At 38.1% G+C, this 11,515-nt stretch overlaps 1 protein-coding gene across 2 annotated transcripts; it reads right to left on the bottom strand.

Moving 5' to 3' along the window:
- Positions 1 to 460: 460 nt before the first annotated feature.
- mtfr1l (mitochondrial fission regulator 1-like) lies at positions 461 to 10,852 on the bottom strand. 2 transcript variants are annotated; one of them, XM_041813292.1, is made up of 8 exons: positions 10,739 to 10,852; positions 8,835 to 8,999; positions 8,641 to 8,748; positions 8,411 to 8,520; positions 7,104 to 7,315; positions 5,798 to 6,170; positions 3,279 to 3,432; positions 461 to 2,224 (listed from the first exon to the last, which is right to left on the bottom strand). In XM_041813292.1, the coding sequence occupies exons 2-7, from the start codon at positions 8,853 to 8,855 to the stop codon at positions 3,315 to 3,317; spliced, it is 942 nt and encodes a 313-aa protein (XP_041669226.1). In that variant the 5' UTR covers positions 8,856 to 8,999; positions 10,739 to 10,852; the 3' UTR covers positions 461 to 2,224; positions 3,279 to 3,314. The 2 variants fall into 2 exon arrangements, with proteins under 2 accessions (XP_041669226.1, XP_041669227.1); XM_041813293.1 differs by having other exon boundaries at positions 8,641 to 8,727.
- Positions 10,853 to 11,515: the final 663 nt, after the last annotated feature.

Genomic DNA, 11,515 nt, shown 5'->3' with positions numbered 1-11,515 from the left:
AATACAATGTATTTTTTTTAGAAACTTTTTAGATTTTCCATCATTTTTTTTGTAAACTCCAGTAAATTTCCCCAGGAATTTTTCTGCACTATTTTAAGCAATGCTACATTCAATCTCTTCAGCCTGTGCATGCCTGACTTCCTTTTAACAAGACACCCAGTCATTTAAAATACTTTAAAATATGCAGTTGTACATCATGTAACATTTAGCTTTAGCACTTTTCCTCAGATTTGTTTTCATTGTAAAAACATTAACCAGAGCAAAATTCTGAATTCAATACATTTATAAGTAATTCTTCAACAGGAATTTCTATCTTTATTTAAAAATAAAGCATACATTTTCCTCCATAACTGAATGTTTTTGAATTGTGTTTGCCTGCACTGCCACCAGCTGGTGATAAATGACATTGCAAAGATTTGGAACACATTATGATCTCTATCAAAACAGAAAACAAAGTGAGTTTCAAAACATCAGCAAATCTTTATTTACAAGTCTTTAAATGAAAAAACATACAGATGGTGGTTGGCTCAAACATACACTATGTTAAGAAACCTTTCACTAAGGAGAAGAAGAGGAATTATTAAAAACAAAGTCTGTGTAAATTACATCAAATCTCCCTTTCACTTATGACCAGAGCAAGTGTTGCAGATGGCAGAGTCAGATTCAACATGTACAAAGAATATATTTAAACTAGCACATACTCTCAGACAGACTGTTCACTTCAACCCTTCGGTGAATGAGGAAATTAACTACTGAGATCCAGCAAAAAAACAAAACAAAACAAAAACTTAAAAGCATACAAAGACACAAACAGGTACATGAATGTTCAATCCAAACTCATAACTAAGCGGTAACTTTTCACTCTGCAAAAATGCACGAAGAAATTCCCAGTCATGTTGGCAGGGAAGTGACAAGATGTAACTGAGTAGGAGTGAAGTGTGGAGGTAAAAGTGACAACACCAAGTCTTTTTTGTGGGGGATTATTTTCAACGAGCATTTAGGGAACCAAACAAACTTTAATATTCACTGTATGTTTATGGGATGATGAGGAAGGAGGGCACAGTCAGGATAAGAGGTTATGTGAGAAAAACATGAGGCATTAGAACAAATTTAGAAACAAAACCAGGCATTGGAGCAGGCATTAGATCTGTGGTAAGGCGTTGCTAATAATATTCATTGTTATTGTCATGACTCACACAAGCAATTTATCCATAACTTGTCAAAACTGCATGCACAATGACAATAAAACACTCACACTCACTGCTAAGTTTTCTGTGCCTGAACTGAAATCACCTACATCATTTAGAAACACCATAAAATATTGTTTCATCAGCCTATCAGGAACCGTGTATGCTAAAGACCTGTAATTCGTAATTCAACTAGTACTAGTGTACACTAGTACAAGTGAACTAGTGTTTAGCCGCATGTGCCAAAACAGCAGTAACAGTGAGTGATGAAAATTTACCAAACAAAAAAAAACCTCAGAGTATTTATGGTTAAAAATCAGTGTACTGCAGTTCAGTCGTTATTGAGTTATAAAGCAAATACCAACAAGATGACAGGCAGAAGAGGTGCAGTGGTGCAAGCAACGTATAGTGTCTAGATCTGAAGGTGAAGATCTGCAGGTTTTTCCTAGCACACTCTCACTCACACACTGAAAAGCTACAGTACATCTCTGCATGTACATTTGATCTTTCTCCTTTGCACACATAATGTTTTCAAGTATGTTAGAGGCCTTCTTTACATATCCGGAAAAAACAAGAGCTTTATTTGCACTGCCTCAGACAGAACTAAAAAGGGAAAAAACAGTTTTTTTGTGGCAAGATTGAGAAAAGGCTTTTAAAGGGACATTCTTCAATTTGAGTTCAATCTTTTAGGATGACAGGAGTTCCATAATGTGATATGACAAAACCAAACAGCCTTTACACAAAGCAAGTGCCTAATGGAAACAGTCGTTTGAGTCTGTAATAAAGTTCAAAATAAAAGCCTTCCTGCAGAGAGAAACAGACTGGTTATTGAATGCAATGCAGTGCTGAAACTGGGTATTTTCATCAAGACTTGGCCATTCCCCACCTCACACTGCAGCAGCACTGTGAAGTTCACATTTAGTTCTGAAAGTCTTGAACAAAGTGTTTTTTTGTCCTAACTCTGGCAGACAGCTGTAGCCCCGGGTCTGAGGAGCAAGGTCGTGGATCCATGGGAACTTAATTCCACAGGCAAAGGCCTAAAAATAATAAAAAGAAAAAAAAAGCAGTTAGAATCAACAGAAGAGCTAAAACAGTCTGCTGCCTCTAAATACTGATAATTAATGATGCATCAACTCTAAAAATCAGGGCTGTGATACTGATGTTTAAAACAACTACAGTGAATTCAGGGAGTATTCAGACCCCTTCAGTTTTTTGTTTTTTTATGTAACGGTTATAATGCTACAGTAAAAAAAACCCATTTTTTTCTCTTATTGATCTTCATTCAGCACCCCATCATGACAAAGCGAAAACATATTTTTAGACATTTTTGCTGATTCATTAAAGTTGACAAACTGAAATATCACATTCACACAAGTATTCAGACCCTTTGCAACAACACTAAATGTAGCTCAGGTTCCTCCCATATCTCTGATCTTTGCTGAGATGTTTCTACACCTTGATTGGAGTCCACCTGTGCTAAATTAAACTGATTGGACATATTCTGGAAAGACTTCTCTCCATAGAAGGCCACATAGCAGACAATAATATCAGAGCAAAACCAAGCCATGAGGTCAAAGCAACCGCAGAGCTCAGAGACAGGAATGTAGACAGGCACAGATCTGGGGAATGCTGCTCAGAAGGTTCCCAAAAGCAGTGGCCTCCAGGATTCTCACATGGAAGAAGTCTGGCACAACCAGGACTCTTCCAGGAGCTGGTCGCTTGGCTAAACCGAGCAATCAGGGAAGAAGGACCTCAATAAGAAAGGGGACCCAAGAACCTGATGGTCACCCTGACTGAGCTCCTGAGATCCTGTGTGAAGATGGGACAAAGTTCCAGAAGGACAACCATCACTGCAGCCCTCCCTGACCTGGGCTTTATGGCAGAATGGATAGATGGATGTCACCTTAGAGCAAAATACGTGAAAGCATGCGAGAGTTTGCAAAAAATTCGCCTCTTCCGTTACATGCAGTTTCAACTCTTGTCATGTCAAATCTTTGGTCTGAACTTGCTTTACATGCCTACAACAGTTTACTGTAAAATATACTGTATATGTAAATATTAAATACCATCTACTCTCCTGTCCCAACTTACATGGAGCAGCAGGATTGGTACTGACAATAGACATGGTCACTTCCGTTTCACAGCAGCAGTATCTTCTTCCTTCAGGACAAACTTTTTCCTCAGAGCCTCAGAAATCAGAGTGGCCGAATCCTCCTCTCTGAGGGATGTACAACCTCTGTTGTACCTACAACAAAAACAGACAGAAAATACAAATATTAATAATATAAAAACTGTTTATGTTTACTGCAATGCCACAAATCAAATTAAAAACAATGTGTAACACATAAGTAGAGATGTCATTTGGGTGAAGAGGACAGTTGATTCTGATCTTTTTTTCTGTGTTTTTAAACTTGATATAACAGCCAGGAGCTAGTTAGATTAGCATAAAGACTAGCAATAATGGAAAATAAGCTGACCTGGCTCTGTACATTAAAGTTGAGTTTATAATATTAATGCACATCTAAGTCTGGCTAGATTTTCTACACTTGATTGCTCTCATGGCATGTTTTAAAACTATAGTCTGCTATTTCAATCAACAGCATCAATTGTGAATAAGCTTAGATTAAGACTTAAAATAAAACTTTTAACTATGTCATAACAAAGAGTTGAAGGAGAAGACTGAGTCCTTCAAAAAACTGCAAGCATACTCCTGCATAGAGTAAAATCACACAAGTACACTGAATGTGCTTTGGTAGAGAAACTTTGCCAACATATTTATACAATTTAGACAGGATGCAGGAACTTGGAAGCTATTTTTGGAACTGCAAACAACAAGTCATCCAATATTGTGTACCTAGGGCTTCTATTATTGTTGCTGTCGATCTGAAAAAGGTATTAATAGTGTTTCCTGTACGGTAAGTTGGATTTGATTGATACTCCTGTTTAACACTCTATGGTGGACAAGACACTGTTACAGTGAGGGTGCAAGTGGCCAGAAATAGATGCCATACATAAATAACAATTAAAAAATAGATATTTATTCATATTTTTTTCCAACTTTTTGAATTATTTCTCTAATCAAGATCAGACCTGATCATAAAAGATCAAATATTATTTTTTAGGGATTTTACCCTTTCAATGCCAGTTTAAGTGAAAAAAAAAAAAATCTGGTTTCTGAATGTAACAAAATGCAAAAAACGAATTTTTTTTTCATACATTACATCCTAATTGGATTTCCTTGAAGGGGATTATTACAGCCTTGAATATGTTAATATGGAGCAACAACTTGGAATCTTGATCATTACTGTTTTAAAAAAGATTAAGATTTTGATCAATTCTTACAAGCAGGTTGTAAGCAGCCATATATGGACACCATACATAAATAGTAACAAAAATTAAAATACTACATTTTAAAAGAAAATGTTCACATTTTTTTGCATTTATTTTTAAATCACAGTCAGACAAGATAATAAATAAATAATATTGGTAAATATTTGGGAAATGCCAGTTTAAGTGCTGCAAAAAATGTTTAAAAAATATCTCTATACAGAATGTTTATATACTTCATGCAAATTGAATTTCCTTAAGGCCTTAAGGCCCATATCAAAGGCTTGAATATGTTTACAATGAACTGAAACTTTGATTTTATGCATCTTTATTTTTTGGAGGCATTTTAAGGTTTTAATAAATTCTTACACTCAGGGTTTAAGTAGCCAAATATGGCCACCATACATAAATAGCAATAAAATACTACACATTAAAAACATTTTCCACTTTTTTTGTATTTTCTTTTCATTTAATCATCATCGGGCCTGATCATAATTATAAAATACTGATTAATTTGGGGGTATTTTCACCCTTTGAATAACAATTTTAGTGCAAAAAAACTCCCTAATGCCTATTATGTAAAAAAAAAAATATTTTCACAAATGTACAACTTGCAAACTGGATTTCCTTGTAGGGGATTATCACAGCCTTGAACACTGCAATCATGAGCAAAGTTGTGATTTTTACCTCCGCCAAGGAGGTTACGTGATCGGCAGGGTTTGTTTGTTTATTAGTTTGTTTGTTAGCAACATAACTCAAAAAGTTATGGACGGATTTTGATAACATTTTCTGGAATTGTCAGAAATGGCATAAGGAAGAACTGATTAGATTTTGGGAGTGATCTGGATCACCGTCTTGAGCCCAGAATTTTTTAAAGGATTCTTTACTATTAGGAGATAGGGTTAATGGTGGAGGTCTGCGCTCTCCAAGTGCTGTTCTAGTTATGCACTGTTTTTCTTCTTAAATTTCTTTATTTTAACTCATCGTTACAGTAGTGCCCCTAGAGGAAACCATGAAAAAAAGCATGCAATTTCCTCTCATACCAAATATGGTAAAATGGCTGACATTTGGTGAGGAACAGGAAAAACAGCAAATTTGAAACAATGACTCCCGAATGAAAGGCTAATACCATTAAATCCATGTTTCTAAATGCAATCGCTAATGGATTAAAAATTGCAGTTTCAATTGACCATTTAAGCCACAAAAAAAACAAAAACAAAAAAACAAAAAAAGCCTGAACACCCTCTAAAGACAAAAAAGTGGCCTTAACTGAAAATTCCTACCTGTCTTTGCTCATCTTCATGCGGTTCATGTCCTTCAGAATATCCATCACATCAGCAAAGCTGGTGGACTTTGATAGCGACACCGTGTCCTCCTCTGCCTCGCGGAAGTCCATGCTCGGTCTGTCCAGGTCGAAGGTTGCTGATGCTGTCATGGAAACAGGCGGCAGAGGGTCGGGAACAAGCTCTGATACCACAGAAACCACATCTTTCTCATCTTCCTCCTCCTCTTCTTCCTCCTCTGTGACATCGCTAATGACGAAGGAGGCAGCAGCTGTGGCGGCTGGCTGGTAGGGTGCCGCCTCAAAGGGTGCCATGGAGAAGCTCATACTTGTGTCGTCTGGAGAGAGAAGGTCTGGAGTCAGGGGGTTGGAGCCTGGAAGAAAGATGGGGAGACGAGAAGTTAAGGAGGGTGTAATGTTGTTTCATGGACAATGACATTACTGAGAGACAGACAGGCCATCTGTAAATATCCTGAGTACAGAGTGTACATGGCTTCTCTATTTCTAACTGCTGCTTTTAGTGAGGGTATGAGGCTTAGGTATGCTTTTGTTATTGTCAGCAGCTCTCCCCCAGGCAATATTTAAGCGAGTAATCAGAAACAAGCGGAAAACTAAACAGAATCCTGTGTCAGCCAGCATAGAGAATTTCTCTGTTTTTTCTTGGGGAACTGAGATTGAGAAAACAATTTAATTATTTAAGAAAAAAAAAATCCTTTCCTGACTTTAGTATTTGGGGGACTCATTAACAATAACATTTCTTTATCATCAGAATGTAATCCATTACCTTAGTAAAAGCCTTGCAACCTGGAAACCTGACACACTTAGCATAAAGACATAGTTTTTATCAGGTCCTTGCCCTGTTTACAAATCATCTTACTGAACCAATATTGCAGATATTACTGGGGCAGGCCAGCTTGAAATTGTGTAGTACTTCAGGCACAATCAAAAAGGGTTATTTCCTAAAACGGCAATACAAGTGGATATACATCCATACCCAAACAGTACTGACATTTTCAACAAGAGACCATGGTGCCACTGAACCACAGAGATTATCCTTTGTCAGTGACCTACAAACCGATGCCAAGTCATCTTAATGCTGCAGAGCTTTAGCAGAATCAGGGCAGCTGACTTGGCAACCGAGGGAGCACAGTCACGTGCAGACAGTTACAGAAATGTTAAAAAGTAAGCTCAATAAAGAAGGCACTGTGTTCTAGACTATGGTCTGAGACATAAAAAAGAGGAGTGTCAAATTACATGTTGCATCAGTTTCCACTGTGTCCTCTGCAGGCCCTGCTTTAGTCACCTACCAGAATCACTCGCAACAATCTTGGCAATCTGTGCCCGCAGTCTGCTGAGCTCATCCTGCAGGGCGGTGGTACGGTTTAGCGCTGTCACCCCGGGCTTCCTGAGCCCCTCTACCCTTTTGCCAGCAGGGCGGAAGTTGGGCACAGATGAGTTCCTGTGGAGGACGAGGAGAGGTGTGGGCCGCCATTCATGTTTCAGAGGACGAGTGTCACTCCTGAGAACAGAAGAGTGGAGGATCAGTGTCACTGAATGGTTGACTCTACTACATCAGACCTCAAAGTTGAGTCCAGCTTATGCTGTGGCTTCATGTCATATGATCTTGTCACTATACATTGGAAAACACCCTAGCACTTCACCACAGTACAATGAGTTTATTACAGAAGCAGTCCAGTTCAACAGCACTGCAATAGGAACTATCATTAGGTTTAAAGGTTGGCCCTTTCTCACAGAGTACAACAAAAAGAGGACATGTTTAGCCTAATTTCTAAATGCCACACATATCCCGCTGTTACACTGAAATGTCACCAATCGGATTGAGGCAGCAGACCCGATAAAATCCAGATTGCTTAAACAAATGAATCAAAGAGTGGGAATCACAGGATATCTCCCAAAATAAAATACATGGCCCATGATAATGATCAAATCTTGATAAAGTGATTCTGCAGTATTCTACAGACTTTCAAAAACTCAACAAAGCTCCTGCACACCGTCCTGTTTTTGGATGATATTTATTGAAACACAATGTTTCAGTCTAACCGACCTCAGGTATGATGTTTCAATAAATGTCAGCTAAAAATGAGGTGTGAGCTGGAGCTTTTTTTGGAGTTTTTGAAAGCCGTATCCTTCTCTGACTCACCCGTCACACATCTAGGTGTGCAGGAACATATTGCTAGACAACTATATGATGATGCATACAATATCAGATTAGCAGAATACAATTCGCCTCCAAAAATGTTACACTCGGGTATACAAAATTTTGTCCCCCACAGCCCCCAATAGTAATACAGCACTCCAATGCCAGCACACTGAAGCCTGTCATATTGAGATAATGAAGGATTACAAACATACTTCAACCTTTGCATCATCTGTTATTTTTAAGGGCAGGGAGGTAAGTCTCCATTTCCCATGATTTGGTGCTGGTATGCCATGCCTCTGGTCTGACATCTGTGTGGTTACAGCAGTAACTAATGCAAGCAGTTCTGATTTGAGAACAAAGCCAGAGAATCATGGATAATGCAGTTATGAGGTGGAGACCTGGCACCACTCCATAACTACAGTGGCTGTCTCTGAGTACTTCGTGGATACTTGCCGCACTCTGGCGTATGTCTCTTCTTCATCTGCGACAATCCAGGCTATGTCTGCCAAGGTAGGAACGATAGGGCCATCCATGGGGCGAAGAGAGGGCAGGCCTGGTAGTTCCTGATGCATGCAATACAAGAACACACATTGATGTAGTACACTGCAGTAGGTAAAAATGGCATGCATGAACACATGAAGAGGTAACATACAGGAGTTTTGGGATGTTTTTTTTTTTTTTACCTGAAAACATGCCCTCTGTGGAGGTTTGAGAGGAAGAGTCGAACCTATTCTTCTCACAACACTCCGCGTGGATCCATGAGGCTTATTCTGCCAGATAGGAATAACTTCCTGTGAAACATAGGTTAAAAAATCTCTTCATGACAGATTTTTAGTGTTTAAGTAGGATATTATCAACATCCTGGGGTTAAACTTACTGTTTCTGTTTCCATGTTCATGGTGGTTCAGGCTCATTCACTTGGTAATTGCACACTAGTGCTTAACTTTGGCAGCGGCTGAAGACAGGAGCAGCTCAGCAAACAAATGGCATGTCAGTACGACTGCCAACAATTTGGATGTTGAGTGGCGATTTGTTAGAGCATCTGTTGAGACAGGAAAGAAAACACTGCATCATTATCCCTTAGGAAACGCAAAATAGTCTGGAAATCATTAACTAGGCTGCATGGGACAAATCATTGAGATTCTGAATATTTATTGTTTGGGCAAGAAATATTTTGGAACAGCGATACTCTACGTGCAGCTCTTGAGCCTCATGTAGGTCTTTTGTAATGACTTCTGGCTCTTTTAAGTCTTACTTTGAACAATAATTCCATGAGAAAACCTTAAAAAAGAAATTTGTATAGACTTTACAAATCATCCCTTGCAAGTCACATCAGTTAGTTAGTTTCCCACACTTATACAGTAGGCTTTATTTGTCAACCTTTATTTTTTGTCCGTATATTTCCATCAGATGAGTGCAACAGTGAACATGCACGATTAACACCACTGATTCTTGAGAAAAGTGACAAAACAGGTTCCAAACTTGACTTGCTCTTTTGTTTTACTGCAATAATTTGATGTGAACATTATTTGTTTAAGCGGAGGTTTAAACTAACAGTTGCGTGATGGAAATATTTTAATTACTTTTTTTTAACAAAAGATGACATTTTGCCCATTGTATGAAGATTTTTATAAACTCTGTCAGACACAATAAAATGTATTACATTTTGAATGTATTCATTTTAGATTAATGTCAAGTTTTCAGTTATCTAATACTAGTATTCAGTAATGATACTGAGTTATGAAATGGATTATTTTCACTTACTTTTTCCCTCAGCTTAAGTATCTTATCTCTGAATTTTATGACTTTCTAACATTATCTTTAATATTAAGCCATATTAAAGTTGTGTTTTTTTTAAATAAATGAGATATTAATGCAAATAGATTAGCTGGTATTTCAACAAATGAGTAGAATAAAATGAACAGCAAATAATGCATTTATCAAATTACCAAAATCATGACACCACCATCATCATGACAGATGATGCCTTACATGGCAGATAAATGGGCAACAAAGTACATTTTTAAAGAGATTGTTTTGTATATACATACAAGATTTTATAGTTATTTATGATATTAACTGTTTGGTTTATTTTGTTATTTTTGTTTGACTTTCTTAGATAGGGGCTTAAGAAAGGGTGGATGGATGTGAAGAGCCCCTTGCCCCTGTTTACCTGGGGCCCTGAAATTTCTAAGTTCAGCATTGCCTTTCATACGAGAGACCTCAGTAACCCTGGACAAGAAGTGGAAAGGCTCCACAACAACCAGACAATCACAAGGCCATTCCGTAGTACAAAAGCATCAGAAAAACTTTGGGTCTAACGTCAATATATGAACACCTAATACATTTGACTTATAGGCATCTGCACTAATAGTAAAGGGTTACACTATAACTCAACAGGAGCTTACATCAGCTAACGCTGGTAACGTTTAAATCTATCATCCCACCATGATTACATCGAGATATAAAGGAGCCGGGTAAATACATCAGTGCTAACGCAGCAAGCTTACGTAGTCTGATATGTAAAACATCATACAATGCTTTATCAAACGTCTAAGGAATACCAAAATAAACCAGTAGATAGCTGTAGTGCATCGGGTTGTAAAATTTTCGGCCAGCTGCGTGATAGTCTTTAGCTAGGGGTCTGAGAAACAACCGTTAGCTTTAGCAGCACAAACGACCCCCTGTTGACCCCCAGCTGCACACTAACGGTCCCGTTTTTGCGGTTTGGGTAAAAAGATTTTCTTAAAATGCAACCAACTCTGTGAAAGCGCAACTTACGGTAAATAATGGTCTCATAGAGGTGAGTTTAGCCGCTGTATCGTATGGCTTGTGCTCTTCGTCTTTCACGCTGGAGTTCTGTTGTCGTTCATTAGGCCGGAATCCCGTTCCTCCCTTTTCTGTAATTTGATTGGCTGCTGATCCCCCACAAGCTTCCTCTACCAGAACTAGTCCAAGCGCGCCCCCTGACGTTGGTGCTGCATAACGTCAGGTAGACTAGCTGTCATGCTATGAGTGAAGTGAGTTTCAAGGGTGTCAAACTCAGTCACTGCAGGGGCCCGATTCTGAATTTAGGTCTAACCTGAGAGCCCGTCATGGTCAACATTTAACCATAAATTGTCAACCTATTTTTTTTTTTTTTTTTTAATCAAGAACGAATTATGTGGGCAAAGAAAACTTGGCACTGATGATAAATGGTTTTGAGGTACAAACGTCAAAATGATAACTTGAAATGCTTTAAATGTGAGATAAAAAGTCAAACTTTCTCGTTCAAAAGGTCAAAAAACGAAATTCAAAGTCAAATAAGAATTTTAAAAGACAAGAATATGAGATAGAGTTTTAAAGGTCAAGATATGAGATGAAATTAAAAATCTTGAGTTTTTAGCAGGGCTGTCAAACTTGAGGCCCAGGGGCCAAATCTGGCCTGTGGTACAGTTATACCTGGCCTACAAGATCATATCATATTTTATTATAACTGATCTGCTGTCATAATATCTGCAGATTTTATCCAGTAAAAAATGTAAATTTAACCCTGATAAATAAAAATATCCTTTTCAG

This window comes from Cheilinus undulatus, linkage group 18 (assembly GCF_018320785.1).
Source record: "Cheilinus undulatus linkage group 18, ASM1832078v1, whole genome shotgun sequence".
Taxonomy (NCBI): domain Eukaryota; kingdom Metazoa; phylum Chordata; class Actinopteri; order Labriformes; family Labridae; genus Cheilinus; species Cheilinus undulatus.
Note: the sequence above shows the minus strand (reverse complement) of the source record. Positions and strands in the feature narration are given on the sequence as shown.